This window comes from Pleurodeles waltl, chromosome 9 (assembly GCF_031143425.1).
Source record: "Pleurodeles waltl isolate 20211129_DDA chromosome 9, aPleWal1.hap1.20221129, whole genome shotgun sequence".
Lineage (NCBI taxonomy): Eukaryota > Metazoa > Chordata > Amphibia > Caudata > Salamandridae > Pleurodeles > Pleurodeles waltl.
This window is the reverse complement of record NC_090448.1, coordinates 5,465,945-5,486,375: the sequence shown is the minus strand read 5'-3', so window position 1 is coordinate 5,486,375 and position 20,431 is coordinate 5,465,945. Positions and strand designations below refer to the sequence as shown.

Genomic DNA, 20,431 nt, shown 5'->3' with positions numbered 1-20,431 from the left:
CCGATTCGTGGATCGAGAAGGTACCTTCCTCTTCTTGTTCCTCAAACTCTCGGTGGGCTGTAGGCGCGGACGCCATTTGAAGTCTTCTGGCTCGACGGTCTCGGAGTGTTTTTCGGGACCGGAACGCACGACAGGCCTCGCAGGTGTCTTCACTGTGCTCAGGTGACAGGCACAGGTTACAGACCAAGTGTTGGTCTGTATAGGGGTACTTGTTGTGGCATTTGGGACAGAAACGGAACGGGGTCCGTTCCATCGGCGTTCTTCAGCACGCGGTCGGGCCGACCAGGCCCAGACGGGGGATCGAAAAACTACCCCGAAGGGCACCGGAGCTCTTCGATCTTCGATGCGGTGTTGAATCTAACTACGCCGATCCCGAACGCAACAATACCGACGAAAATCTTCCGAATTTAGCTATCTTTCCGTTCCGAAACTCGGAGCGACAGGAACACGTCCGAACCCGATGGCGGAAAAAAAACAATCGAGGATAGAGTCGACGCCCATGCGCAATGGACACAAAAGGAGGAGTCACTCGGTCCCGTGACTCGAAAGACTTCTTCGAAGAAAAACAACTTGTAACACTCCGGCCTAACACCAGATGGCGAGCTATTGCAAAACATGCGTATCTACAGCGACAGATGCCATCGAACAGAAAGTTTCAACATAGCGGAGACAGAGCTTGTGTTGAAGCCACAAAGGGATTCACAGGTAATACTGGGAGCCGGTGTCAACCACGTGTTCACGGAAAACCAGCAAAGTGGGAGAAAGCACTTAAATAGTGCTCCAGACTTTTTAGCCTACTAACAGGTGACTTCTAATAATCCTAGAAGAATAAAGATGGTAATACTGTGCGCTAAGCTAAATGCCATCTGAAAAAGGCAGATAATTCCCCCTGGAACTGTAGGTGAATGTGTAGAGGTGTTAAGGCAGGAGCATCCCGGCTGTGACGCAAGTAAGTGCTGAAAAAGGGCGCGAGTCCAATACTATCATTACCCAAGGCAGGTAACAGGCGGGTTCTAGTGTGTTGGAGATACTGCTCCTTGAAATGATCACTTTCTTCCTGGTTAGCAGGAGGTTAGGGCCGGTTCTGATGTCACTGAGGTTCTTTTTCGAGATCCCAGATGCACAGACTGAGGTGGTCTGCCTTCTGTTTTTTCCTTCTTGAGCTCACTCCGAATACAGCTCAATGATGGCTCAGTGCCACCACCGAGACAGACCGTGAGGGACAACGGAGAAGGTTTTGCTCCTTTGGATAGTTCCAAGAAGACAAGGAGGTGAAACACAGGAGCTGTCAGAGAGTACGACACTGCAGCTAGTGGAACTAACTGCTCTCTTAACTTCCAAACGTTTTACCCGATACCAATTCACACTCTTCCGGCATTCGCTGTGGGTCCTGGCCTAATACTAGCCTTCATACGGTCACTACACCGCATGAAGATCCTGGCATTGCACAGCAGCCTGAAAGGTAAGAGAAGGTGCCTTTTACGTCCTAACATGGGTGATCCAAAGAGCTGGTCATGTGCACTGAGAGTAAAGCAACTACTTCCAGTCGGTGTCTACAGGAAGCTGGCTCGTTACGTGGTGTACTAAAATGAGGTACACAGTGCAGAGTCCAGGGGTTCCCTTACTGGTGGACAGGGGCTTGCTTTAGCAATCCCAAGGTCCTCTTCTAGGGGGTAGTGTGGTCGAGCAGCCTTAGGCGTGTCAGAGAGGAACGTTAGACATCTGGAAATATACACACAAAGTCAATACATGAGACACGACTCAAGAAGGAGATCCACACCAATTTACAAAAAGCACAAGTATCTTTGTATATGTTAGGAAGTGACAAAGTTTGAAAATATTTCTAAGTTATAATGCAGAAAGGGACTTTCCCAATTCTTGAGAAGCTAAATCCTCACTGAGCAAGCCACTGCTGGAACTGTAGCTGCCACGTGGAGCCAATGGCCAGATACTTGAAGCAGGTTGCTTTAGCTTGAGCCCCTGAGTTTTGGAGATTTCTAGCTGAAATATTTTTTTTACATCCCAACAGAGAATGGGACTTCATTGTTTTTTGGAGGTGCGGGGTGCCTTGAAGCTGATATTCAATCCAATGCAGTGGAACTACTGGTTGGACACTTTCCGCAGGTCCCCCTGAAGCTCTGTTGGAAAAGTTTGTCAAAGTTTCCATACTTTCTTCTGGTGCTCAAACAACCACAGGGGTACACTTCTAAGGCTCCCAAGTCCTCGGGGGACGGGACTTAGAGACTTCTAGGGTGTCAGGCAGAGATCAACAGCAAAAGTCCAGCCAAGGTTAAGTTGCCACTTTTCAGCTCAGCATTTCCAGGGAAAGGCCTCTTGCAGCTTGTTCTGTCCTCGAGCCACAAAGGTCATCCACTGACCCTTGGAGTCAAGAGGAAGCAGGTCCATTCCTTCAGGACTCCTCTCAGATCACAGATATCAGGTCCAGTCCTTGTTTGATCTTTCTCTAGTCCAGTAAGTGTTCACAGGATGGGACCTTGGGGTTCAACATTTAAGCCTGGCACCAGCAGGTGAGTAAGGATGGCTCCTGGGCACTACCTAACCAATAGGCTAGAAGTACCTGGGAGCAACACTACTCACTTGTTCAGTAGTTCCTGTGCGCAAAAACAATCCAGCAGTGCCCCTTATCTTCAAAATCCAAATGTGGAAACCCTTGAGCAGAGCCTGTGTGCCCACCAAAAGGTGAGCCCAGAGTAATGATCAGTCACCACCTCTGTGGTCACTAAACACTGTTTCTGGCATGGATCTCCTCCCACTGGGTTTGGTGTCATTCAAGCTAGGCGCACAAAAGCTGCGGGCTTTCCAGGTGTTGCCCAACATTTACTTGTGACAGAGTAGATGCCCCTGAAGGTAATTATGCTCCTTTGCTCACCCAAACTGGTATTTCTGTCAGGGGAAGCAAACATCTCCCCACTGCAAGGCCCTTGAACCTACTCTGGGAGCAGTTTTCATAACTTTTTTCAACCTAACTCTCACCGAAGACAAGGTGGGCAGTTGCTGCAGAGCTAATGCAAGTTAGTCTCTTCAATCAATCAAGTAATTTCTTAAGCGCACTACTCACTCGGTAGTGTCTCAAGGCGCTGGGGGTAGTGGCCGGTTACTACTCGAAAAGCCATGTTTTTAGGTGCTTTCTGAAAGTCTCTTCCAGCTTCAGGCAGGCTTAAGGGAATTTTCTAAAAGTTAAGTTACCATGCATTTAATAAAATGTAAACTTTCCCATTAGATTGGCTTTTGAGTAAATATAAAAATATTTTTATACTTCTGAATTTAGTCTGTAGCTGGTGCATGTCAAAAGTCATAGATTAAAGTGTGCGATCTATACTTTGACTTTCCCATGTGCCAGCTACAGCATGTGAGGTGACAATGTCATTTTGGGCTGAGTCGCTGGGTGAACAGCCATTTCTATATTATGAACCCTACCATGAGGGAAGCAAGATAAGCATGGGGGCGGCTCATTTAATATTTAAAACCAGTGTGTCCTCTGGCACAAAGGGTGGTGTTGACGGGGATGGGCAGCAGGGCTACATAGGTTTGGCATGAAGTCATGTTTTCACGGCCACTATAGATAGTGGATGGTAATACAGGGGCTGCAGTCCACAAGTGGCAGGCAACTTTCCACGCCGTTTGCTGTATTTCTGCAGCATATACTCTGGCCCTGAAGGAAAGTTAAAGGCGCCAATTAGGTTTTCAGCTATTTCAACATGTTTTAAGGGTCAGAGCACATACAATGATAGCAGTTCCCCAGTGTTAAGAATTCAAGTTTACCAGTAGGTAAGTCCCAAAAACATGACAAAATGAGGTCATTTTGAAACACTGACCCAAAGACCGCTGGACATCTGAGGACTACATGTTATGTAAATACATTGTATAAAGACATGCAGAAATATTTGGATTCAACCGCAGCACGCAGCAGGGAAAACGCACCGACTTAAGTTTGGAACTCTCGTCCCAAACACGCACGGCTCACCATAAAACTCTGGGGTGATACTCTGAGCTACCCCATAATCTCCTCAATCCATAAGTGGTCATTCAAATTATTACATTAATCTTTTTATAAAATATTGTTTGATTCATATTGAGCATGGAAAATGTAACATACCTCGACAGTCAGTTTCCACCGCGTAATGCTGTAGATTCAAATGCTTTGCACACTTCTGCCACGCAGTGCTGGACAAGGAAACTGCAAGTTGCTTTTGTTCGAAGCACAGATTTTAGAGGATTTGGGGTGACACCCCCAAATCACAATGTACGAGGACACGACTCAGACTGGGTTTTCCTTAAGCAGGAGAGGGAACGCAGGCAGTAGTGGTGGAAGCCGGACGGTCCATGTGTACTGAGAATATGCTTCGAAAAGTAATTACTGATCCAAACGTAACCTGAGAGTGCATCCGGGTTAGGGAGTTGGGGGACAGAGAGAGAGGGGAAGAGAGAGAAGGGAGAGGGAAGAGAGAGAGAGAGAGAGAGGGAAGAGAGAGAGAGAGAGAGAGAGAGAGAGAGAGAGAGAGAGAGAGAGAGAGAGAGAGAGAGAGAGAGAGAGGAAAAGAGAGAAGGGAGAGGGGAGAGGGGAGAGACAGAGAGAGAGAGGGAGAGAAGTGTGTGTGTGTGTGTGAGATGGGGAGAGAGAAGGGGAGGAGTGAGAGATTGTGTGAGATAGGGAGAAAGTGTGTGTGAGAGACAGGGAGGGAGAGAGCGTGAGTGAAGGAAATAACGGAGAGAGAGGGGGAGAGTGTGAGGGGGAGAGTGTGAGAGGAAGAGAGACAGAGGGAGGGAGAGAGTGTGAGACGGAGGGAGAGGGAGAGTGTGTGAGAGAGGGGGAGAGTGTGTGAGAAGGAGGGAGAATGTGTGTGTGTGTGTGTGTGTGTGTGTGTGAGGGAGAGTGTGTGAGAGAGGAAGTAGTGTGTGTGGGAGGGAGAGAGTGTGTGAGAGACAAAAAGAATGTGTGTGTGAGTGTGTGATTGAGTGTGTGTGTGTGTGTGAGTGATTGAGTGTGAGGGAGAGTGTGAGAGAGGGTGAGGGAGAGTGTGTGTGGGAGAGGAAGAGAGGGAACGAGAGAATGTGTGTGAGAGAGTGAGTGTGCACGCGAAGCAGTGGAAGAAGCTTGCCATCTTATGCTTCTAAGCGGGCAGGAATGTCTGCACACTAATGCTTTGTAAAAGTGCGCTTGGCAGATCATGTTGCAGCTTTACCAATGTCTGCAGGTGGATATTACGAAGGAACGACAGATGGTCCTTTCTTGCGCGTGCAATGCGCTGAAGCACAGTCTGCAGAGAGCTCTTGACTTTGGTGTAACACTTGGATGTACTTGACTATCCGTGCTGCAGGACCAGACTTGAAAATGTGTCCCCACAGAAAGGCTTTCCAAAAGATAACAAGCACTGGCAAAGCTAACCGGTCTTGCCTATGTGAGATTTATTGGTTTTGCTAATTTGTTTTAGCTATGTTTAAAATGGCTGAAAGTAATGTAAAAAACGTTTTTAATGTTGCTGTATATTATGGCTTAAAAAAAACATTGACCTAGCTAATACATCTTGCATAGGCGAGACCTGTAGGTGTTTCCAGTGCTTGGTATGGCACGCCATATGGTAGGTTATAAGATTTTACATAGAGTTTACAATGGCTGAAGTGCTAATGCTATCAAACAAAAAAAAGAATGTCCTTGCCAAGGTGTTACTGGTTCCAGAAGCACTTTAGGACCAGGCATAAACTGTGAAAATGTGCCACATAAATGTGCTGAATGTAACATAGGTTGTAGACAGACAGTCCCATAGGTTACAGCTTTTATCACAGCGATGCTTTAGGCCATGTGCTACTTTGGATGTAATTATTACAGAAGAACTAAAAAGCCCTCCTGACTGCTTGTTTAGTAGTAAAATATAGCAAAAATAGATGTTCAGCTGATTTCCTAGAGCTTTTGGATCTGGTGCCACTGCACCTGCTGTACCATTCAAGTCGTGGCTCTAGTGCTTGCTGGTAACTGCACAAGGGAGCACTTCGACAGTGGCAACATATAGCAACAATCGGTGCTCATGGGTTTCCTGGAGCTTTTGGCCCCTGTGCCACTGCACCTGCTGCAGCATCCAGATCATGGCCCTAGAGCGTACAAGGTAACATAAGGGAAACATTTATACCCAGTAAAGTAAGCGTTCCGAAAAAGGCGCAGTTTGCAACTGAATACATAATTATTTGTTAGGTAAACAAACACAAAAGACTTCACAAAAATGCCTTGAAACTTATCCAACTCTCCAAAACGAGTTGCCAGATCTCATAAACAAAGCATATGCTTTACACATCACAGTGAACACCAGGCATTGTTGAATTGTGTCACAATGTGACTGGCTCCTTTCTGTGAAAAGATCTTATTCTGTGCTTGGCAGTGAACGGGCCATAGACAGTGTAAATTGCCCAAGATCACCATATGTTAGGCCGAAGCCGAGACTGAAATGCTGTTTTGTACTTTGTTCCTAAAAAGGCACTTTAAATGGACTCAAAGAAAAATAATTTTGCAAAAAACGTGCAAATGTTTTGTGCCGGTGAAGATGGCTGTGTCTACAATAAGCTTGTTATGTGCTCTGGGTGGTTGCTTTGTCTCTAATGAATGAATGTAGTAGCCTCAGTGCAGTGGTCGAGGGCCCCCAACATCTGAGGTGTGCAGGACCTTTGTGCACCTGAGCCAGGTTAGGAACAGAGAACCAGCAGGTCAATGGTGTGGCTGACATGGAATGGGGGGACATCCTCGTGTGTACTAGGAACGACCCAGATATTGTGCACTTAAACGAAAGATCCCTTGCAGAGCGTGTGATGAACTCTTTATGAAAGGAATGATTCCATCAACAAGGACACTCTCCACAAGAGAAAGTGGAGAGGGCATGAGTGACCGCTCCAAGTGCGCGTCCGTGAGCCTGGTGGGACAGGCCTAGGGTCCCAGGAGGGGCTAGCGGTCTGAAGACCCTCCATGAAGTGCTTTAGAACAGGAATGCTGACTGCAGATCCGTGTCTGTCCTGCGGGCCGAATGAACCCTCACCGAGCACTTCTGCAGGTCTAACAAGTAGGAGAAGACCTTGAGCCTTGAAGGGCTGCATGTGAGGCGCGTCACAGAGGTGACCAGATCTTCATGTGTGCACATAAGAAGCTCACAAGCCTTCTCAAGGGTAGGAACACTCTCCTGGGAGATGGATGTACTTCAGGTCTAGGACTTCAGCATTCAGTGTCCTGAGGCTTCAGTGACTGAGCTGGCCCTGATGCTGGGCAGAGGTGGCTCCCGTGGGGACGGACGGACACGTCAAGCAGTACAACCGTGGCACCGAGCAGGTGGGGCTATGAAGATGGTCCTCACCAGGCTCTGCCTCACCTTCCTCATCACAGACAGCAGAAGAGGCACTGAAAGCAAGCAGGTGCAAATATTAATGCCCAGCTCATCCCTACAGCGCGCGGACTGCGGATACCTGATGGAGGACTGTGGTTGGAATTGTGTGCGCTCCAGCATCCCCCCCACCCCCCTTGCACTGGAAGTATACCAAACTCCCTCCCCCAGCCCCCCCAATAAAAAGACTCAGCACTTAAACAAATGTGGGACATGAGAAGAAGAGGTTGGTTAGAAGGAAGCTGAAGGCAGTGTTGAGACTAAGGGAGGGCCAGGGCATGAACAGGACAGCGGAGCCGCTGCGCAGAGGTAATCGGACCCGCTCGCCATCTTTAGAGGCGCGTTCAGGAACTAATGAAGTCCAAGAGGTGGGAATCACAGGAGACGGTGTTTGCACTCATGTCACCTAAGGATGGAGACCCACTCATATCCTAGGTGTGAGTCACTCAGAAATGAAGTCGAGAGCCTTCATTGTGCCAAGGTGGTCCCGGTAGGGCAGCTTCACTTAAGAACTACTATGGTGGTCCCTCAGTATTACCGATTTCAAAGCGTGTTTACCCCAAACTGTGCAGGTTTTGGCTCATGGGATTGTAGGTCAAGCTCCAATTTTCCAGAGTCTGGGCGCTTCCCAAGCCTCTGAGTTACCACGAGGCCCCGCGAGACTGCCTGCCTTGAATCAGCGATGACGAGGCTCCAAGAACTGTCTAACTGCTGTAAAAGACAGAAGTGACAGCTTGAAGGACGTATGTCTAAGGCATTAACTCCTCACACACAATCTGACAAGTTGTACTAAAGTTCTTACAGCTGTGAGTTGAATAATTCTTCTGACATGACTAATTAGGCAACTGCCCAGGGACAAAACCTTCTTCCGGGGAAACAGCGAACACAACTTAAGAACACACATTCATTTGAACAAAGTTTAGGTTATTTCGTTTGTAGTTCTCAACTAGTCGCTTAAAGCTGTGACCCTGCGTTATGTCTGCAGCGGTTCCTACTGAGACTGGCGTCTGTAATAACCATTCTAACATCATAGCGCCTGGCGTGTTTCACAGGCCTGCACGGCACTATCCTGCCATTGGATGGTATAATGCCCTCTGCACCTACAAGACTGACACCTCAGACCTGTGTTTGGTGGGGGGGATGTGCGGCCACCGAGCCTGCCCATCCCCTCTACTCTCAACTATTCGTGACTTACAAAACTGCTTCAGGTGTCAACGATTTCACAACGAAGTCTAGTGCGTGTACTTTATGAAGGTACAAATGTTTGTATGGACAGAAAGCCTCACAAAGCATTATCTCATGATGACACCTCCAGGCGCTCTCGGGGCGGCTCTCGCAAACCACAGGAACACTTCAGTGAGAGGAGATTTAACTGTGGCTGTTGCAAAGGTGGATTATAAGAATATAAAGCGCGGACGTGTGAGGTCCGTGAGATGAAAGCCAGGCGCCTGGTGACCCACCACGAACATCACCACTGCCAAGTGTCGCGTTTCTCACCTGAAGTAATAGATTTCGTCATCCACCACCTTCGAGGACAGCGAGAACCTCTTGAGGCCTTTGAACTTCTTCATCTGTTTGTCGCTCTCGTTGTAGCGACTCTCGCAGAGCAGGACGTCGTTCTCGTCGATCTCGGTGGGCCGGCAGGACAAGAAGTCCTTGAAGGACAGGACGGCACACTTTCCTGGGAGAAAAAGAACAGGTAACTGGAGTGTACCCAGGAGCCTCGCGGTGACTGCCAGGGCCCTTCTGCTCTGGGGAAGTGACAACTCCACCAGCGATTTGACCCCACCGTGGAAGACAACCCTGGATACCCCTTTCCACCCACCCACCACAGATTCTGCCCACTGCAGGAGACAACCCTGGAGGCACCTCTCCACCCACCCACCACAGATTCTACCCACTGCAGGAGACAACCCTGGAGACCCCTCTCCAACCCTCTCCACCCACAACAGATTCTACCCGCTGCAGTAGACAACCCTGGAGACCCCTCTCCACCCACCACAGATTCTGCCCACTGCGGGTGGCGACCCTGGAGACCCCTCTCCACCCACCCACCACAGATTCTGCTCACTGCAGGTGGCAATCCTGGAGACCCCTCTCCACCCACCCACCACAGATTCTGCCCACTGCGGGTGGCAACCCTGGAGGCCCCTCTCCAGCCACCCACCACAGATTCTGCCCACTGCGGGTGGCAACCCTGGAGACCCCTCTCCACCCACCCACCACAGATCCTGTCCACTGTGGGTGGCAACCCTGGAGACCCCTCTCCACCCATGCTCAAGCTGTCTCTCTGCGTTTTTTACAAACATTTGTTTCTCATTTTTAACTTTATTTTTTTTTTTTTTTTTTTTTGTTGACGTATCCATTTGTAGATACAAATGGGAACAAACATCACATTCTTCATGTAATAGGGGCCCCAGCGTGCCCTTGGCAAGCAACAGAGCTAAAGTTCTTCACCAGGAAGGCGGTTCATCAGCTATGCTTCAAGTGATTCGGGAGGCGGACAGGGCGCATGCGCACTCTTATGTGTTATTCAAACAGCTAAGAACAAAACTAACACTCATGACCCAAGTGTCACACTCGTTCACTTCAGCATCTTCAACAACAGTCCAGCACTTCCAACGCCCACCAACAGCACTCGCTAAGCACTGTCAATTAGTGAATCACATACATTGTAGCCACCTCCTGGGCCTGGTCCACAGACCACCGCGCTTCACGGAAAATCATGAAACGCTGAATCAATGTGGAAAAAATCCACAAACGTATCTCACACCTTTCACTGCTCAAAGAGGAGCCATTATCACGCCCCTGGACAAGAAACCATCAGATGTCCCAACTACAGACCATCTCCCTCCTACCGTACCTGGTAAAGGTTTTAAAGAAACTAATCAAGAGAAGCCTCACCGACCACCAGCTGCCCAATGTCTTGCAGTCCAGATTCGGGCCCAACCACAGTACAGAGAGAGCACTAATCACTGCCACAGATGACATCTGCATGATTCTTGATAGAGGAAACGCGTCAATCCTCATTCTCTTGAACCTCTCTGCATCAGGAGCCTGCACAAGACTGGCATCTAAGGACCTGGTCTCTGCTGCGTCTGCACCTTCTTAACAGATAGAACACAAGCTTGTCAGCCTAGCACCTTACACTTGGGAAGCCCGCACACTCATCTGCAGAGTGCCTTAAGGTCCATCGCTCAGCACCACCTCTTCAACGAACCCAGGATCCCTCTGGCCAGCGTCATCTGGTCCATCGCCCAGCACCACCTCTTCAACGAACCCAGGATCCCTCTGGCCAGCGTCATCTGCTCATACAAAACATCCTTTCCTATGCTGACTTTCAGAGAAGACCCCTCCCTCCCCCGAGTACAAGAAACAAGTTCACCACTTGTATGATCAAAGTCGCTAACTGAATGTAAGTCAACTGTCGCGAGCTCAACACCAACAAGACAGAAGTAGTGAGCTTCAGCAAAAAGACCTCACCATGGGACTCCAGATGGCTAGCCAAACTCAGACACACACCCAGCATCCATGCCAGGAACCACAAAATAATCTTTGGCAGCAAATGGAACATGACTGCAGACACAGTTACTGCACCCTGGCTCCATCTCATGAAGATGCAGAGGAAGACCTTCAAATGTCCCACAAGCAACACTTGGAAAACTGCCACTCACACCTGGAGTCACCAGCAAGACATCAGACAGGCACACTCACTAGAAGGCTGCAGACCATCCAGAACTCGGCAGCCAGACTCATCCTCACCCTCCCGCACAGAGCTCACATCACACCACACCTCAATGAATTACACTGACTCCCAAACCACAAAGAAGCTCAATTCAAACTCACAAGTACATTCAAGGATCTACACAGCACAGATCCCACCTACCTCAACAGTCATATCTCCTTCGCCAACCACCCGGACTCGTCCGCCTTGCAAGACTCCTGCTCGCACACATCCCATGCATACACAGAACCAAATCGGGAGGACAGTGCTTCTTCCCTAAAACTGTACCATGATTGGCACAACTTCAGACCTCCCTATAACTCCCTAGTACATGGTACCTTTGGTATCTAGGGAATGGGGAATGAAGAAGGTCCCTGAGGGAACTCTCACCAAGGCCATGCCACCGCAGCTGGCATCCCCTGGTGCAGGCACCAATGACCAAGTCGAGTGTGCCATGTCCAGCAGCAATGCCTAATCTATAGGTAAGTCATTCCTCCAGCAGGCCTTACAAGCCCTAAGGCAGGGTGCACTGTACCTCAGGTGTGAGCATATCTGCATGAGCAGATATGTCCCTACAATACCCAAGTCTATTCTTAATATTGTAAGTGCCAGTGTAGCCACAGAGAGTCCATGGGCTCGAACCTCGACAACTCGAGCTCCCCAGCACCATGACGGTTTCACTGAACGCAGGAGTGTCTGGTACCAAACAACTCCTCTCAATAAACCCAAACTGATGGCAGTGTTGGATTTACTGCAATATGCACTCAGAGGGCACCTTAGAGGTGCCCTCTGAAAACCTACCAACCCTGCCGTGGACCCTGACTAGTTGTAGCCGGAGTCTGCCACACCCAGACATGTTTCTGGACCCACGGGGTGAGAGCCCACGCTCTCTGCGGCCAGAGACAAAGCCCATCCTGGGTGGAGGTGTCCCACCTCTACCCCTGTCCCGCGCACTGGGGATGATCTGGCCCACTGGGCTCGATTGCCCCTGAACCCTCTGGGCCGAAATGCCCTTTTTAAATGATCTGCCTCCCCCGCTATTTGTGCGCCCTGACAAACTTTCCCTACTTGGTGCCCTGTTCTTGGTTTCAATACCTCACTTCCAAACTCACCTACTTCATATGGAGGGGTTCGGGGGATGGTGCCACCGGGTGGCCTTTTGGTCTGAGTGGTTTACAGGGGGGATGGGACGATCCGACCTACTGCTTGCAGCTGGGTTTTCTTGGCTTTGAGGGCATTTTGGGAGTGCTGTATGGCGATCCCCTACCTCAGAGGGCCCCTGACTGCACGCGGGTGATGGTGCGATGTTGGTGGGCGGTGCTGCAGGTGACAGGTTGGGACCGACGCCTCACCAAGCCTCTGTGTCAGGGAACATAGTTGCAGCAGGTGTCCCAGTTGGAGGGTTTGACAGTGGGACGCCACTGGAATCACATATCTGGGGGAGGTCTGCACCGGTGATACTCTGATGTCCTTTCTCAGCAGCTGAGGGAACACTATGCTCTATCTGATTCCCAGTTTTTTCGCTTCCTTCAGATGTGCCACGCCTTGCGGACCCACTTGCCATCCGGACTCTCTCTCCTGGACCACAGCCCACTTGAGGCGAAACTGTTCTTGGGGCGCTTGGGGAGGGGGGTCATTACCCAGATCTATTGATCCTTGCTTACTAACGCGCCTGATCGCCTCGCCCGGTTGCGGGATAAGTGGGCGACCTGGGTGGAAGAACTGGATGGGGATGAGTGGAGGGAGGCCTACCTCGCACCAAGAGAATTGGCCATTTGCGCCAGGCTAAGAATGATCCAGACAAACTACTTTCATAAGTCATACCTGTCCCCACGGAGACCCTAACATACTCACCCGGGGACTGCCCCCGGCTTGTACGAGATGTGGTCAACCATGGGTGAACCTGCTGCATGTGGCATGGGAGTGTCCGGGGATCCGACCTTTTGGGAGGGGGGGGCGAGGTTGAGCGGGACATCTCGGCAGTCCTTGGTTGTCCCATTGAATTGAACGCAAGGGTGGTGCTGCTGGGCTTTATAGAGTGGGGAGGGCTGATCTAATATTGATGGGGGTCGCCTGCTTGGTCACCAAGAGAGACACTGCACAGCTCTGGAGAAGCCTGACAGTACCGTCACTATCGAAGTGGCGGTCCGGAGTGGACTTGCGCTCTCAACTGGAAAAGCCAATCTACGAGGCATGGGGCTGTCCCCATAAATACAAGAAAATTTGGGGGAAGTGTCGGGCTCATAGGGGGCTGCCTGTGTGAAATAAGGTTATCGGGTTGTCATCTGCGGAATATATTGCCTTGATTTATTTAGCAGGACTGTCATGTACTCACTGATATGTATATGCTTTCTTTTGTTTTCTCTGATGTGTCTACAAGCATTTAAAAAATAACAAAAAAGGTTATAAAAGAAAAAATGTAGGCAGAATTCTGAACCATCATCTGCTCCTGAATAAACAGACTTTTTATGGATATAACCAATAAACAAAACTCCAGTTTCCAAGCAGAACAGAAACAACACCCAAACATGCAGCAGGAGAAAAACAAAATCCTTGCTACAATAATCCTCACCCCAAAGCACCAAAGTGGCTCCAGAGAATGCAACAGTCACCATCAAGAGCCTCTGTCTACCCGCAAACAACTCAACATAAATGCAACTCAAAGCTGTGCCAAAATAACAGCATGCATCAAAGGACTTGCCATCTGCTCCAGCAACCAAAACTATGTTCCTATTCTGAGAACATGCGGTCCAGAAGAGAATACTATTGAAAGGTTCAGGACTAAGTCTCTGGAATGTGCTCCAGTTATCAATCAAACCAGCAGCCTTTCACACAGAAACTGACGACAGACCACTTCTGTCCAACAGCTTACAGAGAAGAACATCTACCATGCTGTGCCACGAGTGGCCATCCATTCACAGCTTCACTGCTTCCAACCAGGCCGAGCTGGCTTCTAGGTGGGTGAGCAGTGGTAAAACTGATAAAACAACCCACAAGAAGGGGCACAAAGGTGCGGACTCTACACACACTAAGGTTGTGTTGAAAGTAATGCCTTTCATTGTGCTGTGGAGAGTGTGCCCACACCTATAACTCATCTAACCTGTGAGATGCAGTGGGCACACAGCGACAGGGTTGTGCTCTTACTTAAGAGTTCAGAATAGGTCCTCCAGTAACGTGAGCATCAGAGGAGGATGTGAGGCACACTGGGACAGAGTCACAATACTTTGTAATCCATTTCACTTATATGTGCGCTTATTATTAGTTTATCATCTTAGATTTTTCTTATGTATAAGCAATCAAGCAGCCACCGCTACTCTGAACTTGACTACAGTCGAAAGACGCAAGCTCTTGCAAGCATGACGTCTTCCTTGACTTACATTGTAACAAACGGTCTATGTAAAATGCTCTGGGTGTAGGTCGGACAATATAAAACCGCAAAAAAACTAAATATAGTGCTACGGGACATGCTTGTTCTTTAGCAGGATCATTTGTTCACATGAATACCTAAAATAAGGCTCATCGGATAGGTCTCCTACAGTGGAGATCACACGTGTTTGAGGAGTGAATAAAAATAAGCAGAGAGATATATGGGTTCTACAGAGCATTCAGTGCTTCGCTGGCTTACCTAAAATACAGCTCATCGGACAAGTCTCTTCCAGATTACTGAGAAACATTTCCTTCTTGTAGAACATTCGTGTCGGCTCGTGCTCAGTCTCTTCCGGGTGTATGAAGATCGGGCCAAAAAAATATGCAGCTCCGTCTCGGACCCACATCTTCTCGATCCTAATGGAACAAACACTGGTTTAACGATGGAAAATGAGGCACAGTACAGCTCACTTCCGAACTTGGTGCAAAACTATGTCAAAGATCTCAGGTCTATAAGCAGGAGATAAACACTCACAGGTGAAATGACAAACCAACTGCAAAATAGCATCCATTAAATTAATATACATTTCCACAATATCCTGGCAATGCACAACTAGCAATCAGTCCCCACCAATGGCTGGGGTTCATCAATCAATACTTTGTGATCAAGCAAACTGGAGAAATTATGAGACGCAAGTTACACAGACTCACAGAAGGACACCTCATAACTAGGAGACGTTTAGCTATTAATGAAAATTATTCGCTCCAAATACTTCAACGTTTCATTTTTCTAAGTGAAATGCCCTAAATGTGACTGGTATGCACTGACGTGGGACCCCTGTTCACTGTGTCACTGGACGCAAGCTGCACCTCAACTCATGACGCACAAAAATCTGGAATCATAGTGGGGCTGCTTGTGCTCCTGTCCGCAGACAACCTCACCTGGCAGGTAGGGTGGGACTGTTCCTATTCATGTATTTCCAAACACCACCAAATTCAATTGGCTCCAGACTTACCGGACAGCCAATTATGTTAAGTTCACAGGTAGGTAAAACACTTGCAGGGTTCAAAGTTGGGTCCAAGGTAGCCCACCGTTGGGGGTTCAAGGCAACCCCAAAGTTACCACACCAGCAGCTCAGGGCCAGTCAGGTGCCCAAAAACCCCCTCGTCTGCACCCCCAGAGGATGCGGGTACTTACCTGCTGGCAGACTGGAACCGGGACCCCCCGTTCTCCATTGAAGCCTATGTGTTTTGGGCACCTCTTTGACCTCTGCACCTGACCGGCCCTGAGCTGCTGGTGTGGTAACTTGGGGGTTGCCTTGAACCACCAACAGTGGGATACCTTGGACCCAACTTTGAACCCTGTAAGTGTTTTAGTTACCTGTGAACTTAACCTCTACTTACCTCCCCCAGGAACTGTTGATTTTTGCACTGTGTCCACTTTTAAAATAGCTTATTGCCATGTTTGCCAAAACTGTACATGCTATTGTGATTATTCAAAGTTCCTAAAGTACCTAGGTGAAATACCTTTCAGTTGAAGTATTACTTGTAAATCTTGAACCTGTGGTTCTCAAAATAAACTAAGAAAATATGTTTTCTTTATAAAAACCTATTGGCCTAGAGTAAGTCTTTGAGTGTGTGTGTGTGTGTGTGTATAAGGAAATGCCTCCTTGGCATGGTTACCCCCTGACTTTTTGCCTTTGCTGATGCCAAGTTATGATTTGAAAGTGTGCTGAGGCCTGCTAACCAGGCCCCAGCATCACTGTTCTTTCCCTAACCTGTACCTTTGTCTCCACAATTGGCACACCCTGCAATCCAAGTAAGTCCCTTGTAATTGGTACCCCTGGTACCAAGGGCCCGGATGCCAGGGAAGGTTTCTAAGGGCTGCAGCATGTCTTATGCCACCCTGGGGACCCCTCACTCAGCACAGACACACTGCTTGCCAGCTTGTGTGCGCTGGTGGGGAGAAAATGACTAAGTCGACATGGCACTCCCCTCAGGGTGCCATGCCAACATCTCACTGCCCATGGCATAGATAAGTCACCCTTCTAGCAGGCCTTACAGCCCTAAGGCAGGGTGCACTATACCATAGGTGAGGGCATAAGTGCATGAGCACTATGCCCCTACAGTGTCTAAGCAAAACCTTAGACATTGTAAGTGCAGGGTAGCCATAAGAGTATATGGTCTGGGAGTCTGTCATGCACGAACTCCACAGCACCATAATGGCTACACTGAAAACTGGGAAGTTTGGTATCACTGATGCCAGTGTACATTTTATTGTAAAATACACCCAGAGGGCATCTTAGAGATGCCCCCTGAAAACATACCCGACTTCCAGTGTGGGCTGACTAGTTTTACCAGCCTCCCACACAGCAGACATGTTGCTGGAAACATGGAAAGAGTGCCTTTGTCACTCTGTGGTCAGGAACAAAGCCTGTACTGGGTGGAGGTGCTTCTCACCTCCCCTACAGGAACTGTAACACCTGGCGGTGAGCCTCAAAGGCTCACCCCCCCTTTGTTACAGCGCCACAGGGCATCCCAGCTAGTGGAGATGCCCACCCCCTCCGGCCACGGCCCCACTTTTGGCGGCAAGGCCGGAGGAGATAATGAGAAAAACAAGGAGTCACTGGCCAGTCAGGACAACCCCTAAGGTGTCCTGAGCTGAGGTGACTCTAACTTTTAGAAATCCTCCATCTTGCAGATGGAGGATTCCCCCAATAGGATTAGGGATGTGCCCCCCTCCCCACCGGGAAGAGGCACAAAGAGGGTGTAGCCACCCTCATGGCTAGTAGCCATTGGCTACTAACCCCCCAGATCTAAACACCCCCCAGAACCAAGCAAGAGAGATTCCTGCAACCTGAAGACGAAGAAGGACTGCTGACCTGAAAGCCCTGCAGAGAAGACGGAGACACCAACTGCTTTGGCCCCAGCCCTACCTGCCTGTCTCCCCACTTCGAGAAAAACTGCAACAGCAACGCGTCCCCCAGGGTCCAGCGACCTCTGAAGCCTCAGAGGACTACCCTGCATCTAAAAGGACCAAGAACTCCCGAGGACAGCGGCCTTGTTCCACAAAGACTGCAACTTTGCAACAAAGAAGCAACTTTTAGAGACCACACGTTTCCTGCCGGACGTTTCCTCCACTCTGCACCCGACGCCCCCAGCTTGACCTGCGGAGAACCAACACTACAGGGAGGACTCCCCGGCGACTGCGACCCTGTGAGTAGCCAGAGTTGCCCCCCCTCACCCCCCCCCCCCCCAGCGACGCCTGCAGAGGGAATCCAGAGGCTCCCCCTGACCACGACTACCTGCTTCAAAGAACCCGACGCCTGGTAATGACACTGCACCCGCAGCCCCCAGGACCTGAAGGATCCGACCTCCAGTGCAGAAGCGACCCCCAGGTGGCCCTCTCCCTTGCCCAGGTGGTGGCTACCCTGAGGACCCATCCCTTGCCTGCATCGCTGAAGAGACCCCTGCGTCTCCCATTGAAACCTATTGCAAACCCGACGCCTGTTTGCACTCTGCACCCGGCCGCCCCCGTGCCGCTGAGGGTGTACTTTTTGTGCTGACTTCTGTCCCCCCCCTCCCCCCGGTGCCCTACAAAACCCCCCTGGTCTGCCCTCCAAAGTCGCGGGTACTTACCTGCTGGCAGACTGGAACCGGAGCACCCCTTTTCTCCATTGAAGCCTATGCGTTTTGGGCACCACTTTGACCTCTGCACCTGACCGGCCCTGAGCTGCTGGTGTGGTAACTTTGGTGTTGCCCTGAACCCCCAACGGTGGGCTACCTTGGACCCAACTTTGAACCCTGTAAGAGCTTTACTTACCTGGAAAACTAACAAATACTTACCTCCCCCAGGAACTGTTGTATTTTGCAGTGTTCAATTTTAAAATAGCTTATTGCCATTTTTGCCAAAACTGTACATGCTATTGTGATGATTCTAAGTTCCTAAGATACCTGAGTGAAATACCTTTCATTTAAAGTATTGTTTGTAAATCTTGAACCTGTGGTTCTTAAAATAAACTAAGAAAAGATATCTTTCTATGTAAAAAACCTATTGGCCTGGAATTGTCTCTGAGTGTGTGTTTCTCATTTATTGCCTGTGTGTGTACAACAAATGCTTAACACTACCTTCTGATAAGCCTACTGCTCGACCACACTACCACAAAATAGAGCATTAGAAGTATCTACTTTCGCCACTATCTTACCACTAAGGGGAACCTTTGGACTCTGTGCATGCTATTTTTTACTTTGAAATAGTACATACAGAGCCAACTTCCTACATTGGTGGCAGCGGTGGGATCTAAGACTTTGTATTTGCTGGACTACTCAGCCAATACCTGATCACACGACTAAATTCCCAAAAATTTCATTAGAAACTGATTTTTGCAATTCAAGCTATTTCTCAAAATTTTTGAAAAGTCCAGCTAGGGCCTTGTGTAAGTCCCTGTTAGCATTTCTTTTAGAGTTTAAAAATTTGTAAACGTTTGGATTAAGTTCTAGAAATAGTTTTAGATTCTTAAAAAGTATCCCAACTTTTAGAAAAGTAATGTCTAGCACAGATGAGATGGTGGTGGAACCCAACCTCACCCATTACCTGCATCTAAGGATGTCAGAGTTAAGGACTCTCTGTAAGCTAAAAAAGATAAAAACTGGGTCCAACCCTACCAAAGTACAGCTCCAGGAGCTTTTGGCAGAGTTCAAAAGGGACCACCCCTCTGAGGATAATCCTTCAGATGGGGAAATTAGTGAACAGGAGGATGAATTACCCCCTCCTTTCCTATAGAGGGAGAACAGGGTCCCTCAAACCCTGACTCCACAAATCCTAGTCAGAGAGACTGGTTCTTCCATAGGGGAGACCACTACCTCTGAAAACATTGAGGGCAGCCTCAATGAAGATGACCTCCTGTTAGCCAGGATGGCCAAAAGATTGGCTTTGGAGAAACAGCACCTAGCCATAGAAAGGGAAAGAAAAGAAATGGGTTTAGCTCCCATCAATGGTGGCAGCAACTTAAATAGGGTCAGAGAGAGTACTGACATCCTAAAAATCTCCAAAGGGATTGTAACAAAATATGAAGATGGTGATGACATCACCAAATGGTTCACAGCTTTTGAGAGGGCGTGTGCAACCAGAAAAGTAAACAGATCTCACTGGGGAGCTCTCCTTTGGGAAATGTTCACTGGAAAGTGCAGGGATAACTCCTCACACTCTCTGGTAAAGATGCAGAATCTTATGACCTCATAAACGCTACCCTGATTGAGGGCTTTGGATTCTCCACTGAGGATTACAGGATTAGGTTCAGGGGGGCTCAAAAATCCTCGAGCCAGACCTGGGTTGATTTTGTAGACTACTCAGTGAAAACATTGGATGGTTGGGTAACTGGAAATGAAGTGCATAACTATGTTGGGCTTTATGATTTGTTTATGAAAGAACACATTTTATGTAACTGCTTCAATGAAAAGTTACATCAGTATCTGGTAGACCTAGGTCCAATTTCTCCCCAAGAATTGGGAAAGAAAGCAAACCACTGGGTCAAGACTAGGGTAACCAAAACTTCCACTGGGGGCGACCAAAATAAAGGGGTTACAAAGCCTCCCCAGGAGAAAGTGTGTGATACTAGAAACAAAGAAAAAAAAGAGTCCTCTGTAGGCCCCCAAAAACCAGACCAGGTGGGTGGGCCCCAAGACACAACCCAAAACAAAGGTGGGTACCAGGGTAAGAACTGGGATGCCACTAAGGCATGGCGCCAAAACTGTAGACAGACAGGGCACCACACCAAGGACACTTCTTGTCCAAGAAACAAACCCCATAGCAATATCACAGGGGTAACCGGTATGGCCACTGGGGATGACTCCCCAGATGAGGAGGTCTTCCTAGCCTTCAATTGGAAAAAGGGCCCAACAGGTGAGTTGGAGATTCCAGAGGGAAGTAGACATTTCCACCACCTACTGGTGAATGGGATCC

General features: G+C 48.9%; 1 protein-coding gene across 14 annotated transcripts in view; it reads right to left on the bottom strand.

Annotated features, from left to right (window-relative positions):
• PBRM1 (polybromo 1) overlaps window positions 1-20,431 on the bottom strand; it is a 338,709-nt gene that overhangs the window by 76,663 nt on the left and 241,615 nt on the right. For all 14 annotated transcript variants that reach the window (XM_069206081.1, XM_069206082.1, XM_069206071.1 and 11 more), the window contains exons 22-23: window positions 14,729-14,886; window positions 8,877-9,060 (exon numbers count right to left, since the gene is read on the bottom strand). In XM_069206081.1, coding sequence (XP_069062182.1) covers window positions 8,877-9,060; window positions 14,729-14,886 — 342 coding nt within the window. The remainder of the gene's footprint in view (window positions 1-8,876; window positions 9,061-14,728; window positions 14,887-20,431) is intronic.